Consider the following 2,335-nt stretch of genomic DNA (forward strand, 5'->3'; position numbering starts at 1 on the left):
GTCATGTTACAGCCACACACAGGTTACATGTGAGGGTCATGTTACAGCCACACACAGGTTACATGTGAGGGTCATGTTACAGCCACACACAGGTTACATGTGAGGGACATGTTACAGCCACACACAGGTTACATGTGAGGGTCATGTTACGGCCACACACAGGTTACATGTGAGGGTCATCGACAGCCACACAGGTTACATATGAGCGTCATCGACAGCCACAGATCTGTGGCAACACTCAACACACTACTTGATGCCAGCGACCTCACGAACATGGTGGTTCGTGACACTCCTCGCTGCATAACACGCAGCCATCACCACCACCATCCAGTCGATACAAGGAACGTGAGCTGACACCGGAGCTTTAAGGAACAACAAGGACCTCTCGAGGACCCCGCACCAGCGGTTAGCCCCCTGCTTCTGACTCTTGTCTGACTACCGACGGAAAAGACAATGCAATACCTTGAACCCTTGTACGTCAACGTCCGAATTATGTAGTTCTGTGTCGACCTCTTAATACTGCTACAACCCCGAGTACTACAAGATCTACTTCGACCAACAGTCAGAACTTGACGACGACCTCGACAAGCAGTCAGAACTTGACGACGACCTCGACGAACAGTCAGAACTTGACGACGAACTCGATGAACAGTCAGAACTTGACGACGACCTCGACGAACAGTCAGAACTTGACGACGACCTCGACGAACACTCAGAACTTGACGACGAACTCTACGAACAGTCAGAACTTGACGACGAACTCGACGAACAGTCAGAACTTGACGACGACCTCGACGAACAGTCAGAACTTGACGACGACCTCGACGAGCAGTCAGAACTTGACGACGACCTCGACGAGCAGTCAGAACTTGACGACGTCCTCGACGAGCAGTCAGAACTTGACGACGATCTCGACGAACAGTCAGAACTTGACGACGACCTCGACGAACAGTCAGAACTTGACGACGACCTCGACGAACAGTCAGAACTTGACGACGAACTCGACGAACACTCAGAACTTGACGACGAACTCGACGAACAGTCAGAACTTGACGACGACCTCGACGAACAGTCAGAACTTGACGACGACCTCGACGAGCAGTCAGAACTTGACGACGACCTCGACGAACAGTCAGAACTTGACGACGAGCAGTCAGAACTTGACGACGACCTCGACGACGGCTCAGCGAAGAATCGCTGAATGTAGCTGAGGACAGCAGACGAAACGCGACGCATCCATGCATAAGGCACCTGCCTGAACAACCTCTCGCAAGACAAACTGCGAGTGACCATAACGACCCTATTCATCCACAGATCTTCAATATCGGCTAATGGTAATGGCTTCAAACAGCCGCCACTTACGGGCTATTCATGCCCGTGCCACCACTTCGGTGGCTTAATCTACATCAATCAATCACCAGCTCCTTATTTTCGCCTAATTTTGTTAAAAATTATACTTTTTCAAAGTAAAAATATGTTTTTTTTCATGTTCTACGTTCAGCACCAGCATTATTATGAGAAAATATATTATATTGAAATTGAAATTGAAATAAGTTTATTGAGGTAAAATACACACAAAGGGATGAGGTAGCTCAAGCTATTCTCACCCCGTTCAGTACAACGTGTTAATATATACATAGACACACTTCACAAACAATAAACATGTTACCAAACATTCTGAGAGGTAAACATATACATTTCCTCCTTCACAAGTAGTATGGTATCAGACGTACACACAAATACTTTTATGACCTAGGTATACTGTATAGACAATTTGCAAGACACCTGCAGATAATTCAACAAAATATTACAATCTTGGTGCAAAATTTTTATATCTCTCAAGAATATCATCAACCTTTCCGTTGTGACACATCCAGGCTATTTGTTCAGGAACAGTCCTTATCTCAGTGTTTCTATATACATTAATCAACGGACAATCAAGAACATAGTGGGCAAGGGTGTGAGACCTTAACATACCACATAGTTTACACCTCGTGTCATTATCACGAACACCTATCCCATATTCCCAGTAATATTTGTACCCAAGCCTGAGCCGCATGTACACAGAGTCACTCCAAGCATTTCTCCTTTTACCATAAGCGAAATGGGTGTTTTGACTCACATACATGTAGTGTTGCATGGTTTGACTACTCTCATACATTATCTCTCTCCTCTCCACTCCCGCCTGTGCCTGAATATTTCTGATTTTGCTTCTTATTTGTCTCATTGTGAATTCACATTCAATGTCAACTTGTGGTTTTGATGTGGCACGTTTGGCCAAGTCATCCGCCACCTCGTTGAGCACTATTCCAACATGAGATGGAATCCACATGAA

The 2,335-nt window shown here is 45.7% G+C and overlaps 1 protein-coding gene across 1 annotated transcript; it reads left to right on the forward strand.

Moving 5' to 3' along the window:
* Positions 1-201: 201 nt before the first annotated feature.
* LOC123768048 (variable charge X-linked protein 3B-like) lies at positions 202-1,201 on the forward strand. Its single transcript, XM_069306496.1, has 2 exons — positions 202-345; positions 563-1,201. The coding sequence occupies exons 1-2, from the start codon at positions 202-204 to the stop codon at positions 1,199-1,201; spliced, it is 783 nt and encodes a 260-aa protein (XP_069162597.1).
* The last annotated feature ends 1,134 nt before the right edge of the window (positions 1,202-2,335 follow it).

This window comes from Procambarus clarkii, chromosome 58, assembly GCF_040958095.1.
Source record: "Procambarus clarkii isolate CNS0578487 chromosome 58, FALCON_Pclarkii_2.0, whole genome shotgun sequence".
Lineage (NCBI taxonomy): Eukaryota > Metazoa > Arthropoda > Malacostraca > Decapoda > Cambaridae > Procambarus > Procambarus clarkii.

What these genes read in the sequence shown, in the direction of transcription:
- LOC123768048 (XM_069306496.1), top strand. Translation starts at nt 202, where the DNA reads ATGAGCGTCATCGACAGCCACAGATCTGTGGCAACACTCAACACACTA. An exon ending in ATCCAGTCGATACAAGGAAC is followed by an intron (nt 346 to 562) that starts GTGAGCTGACAC and finishes TTCGACCAACAG; the next exon opens with TCAGAACTTGACGACGACCT.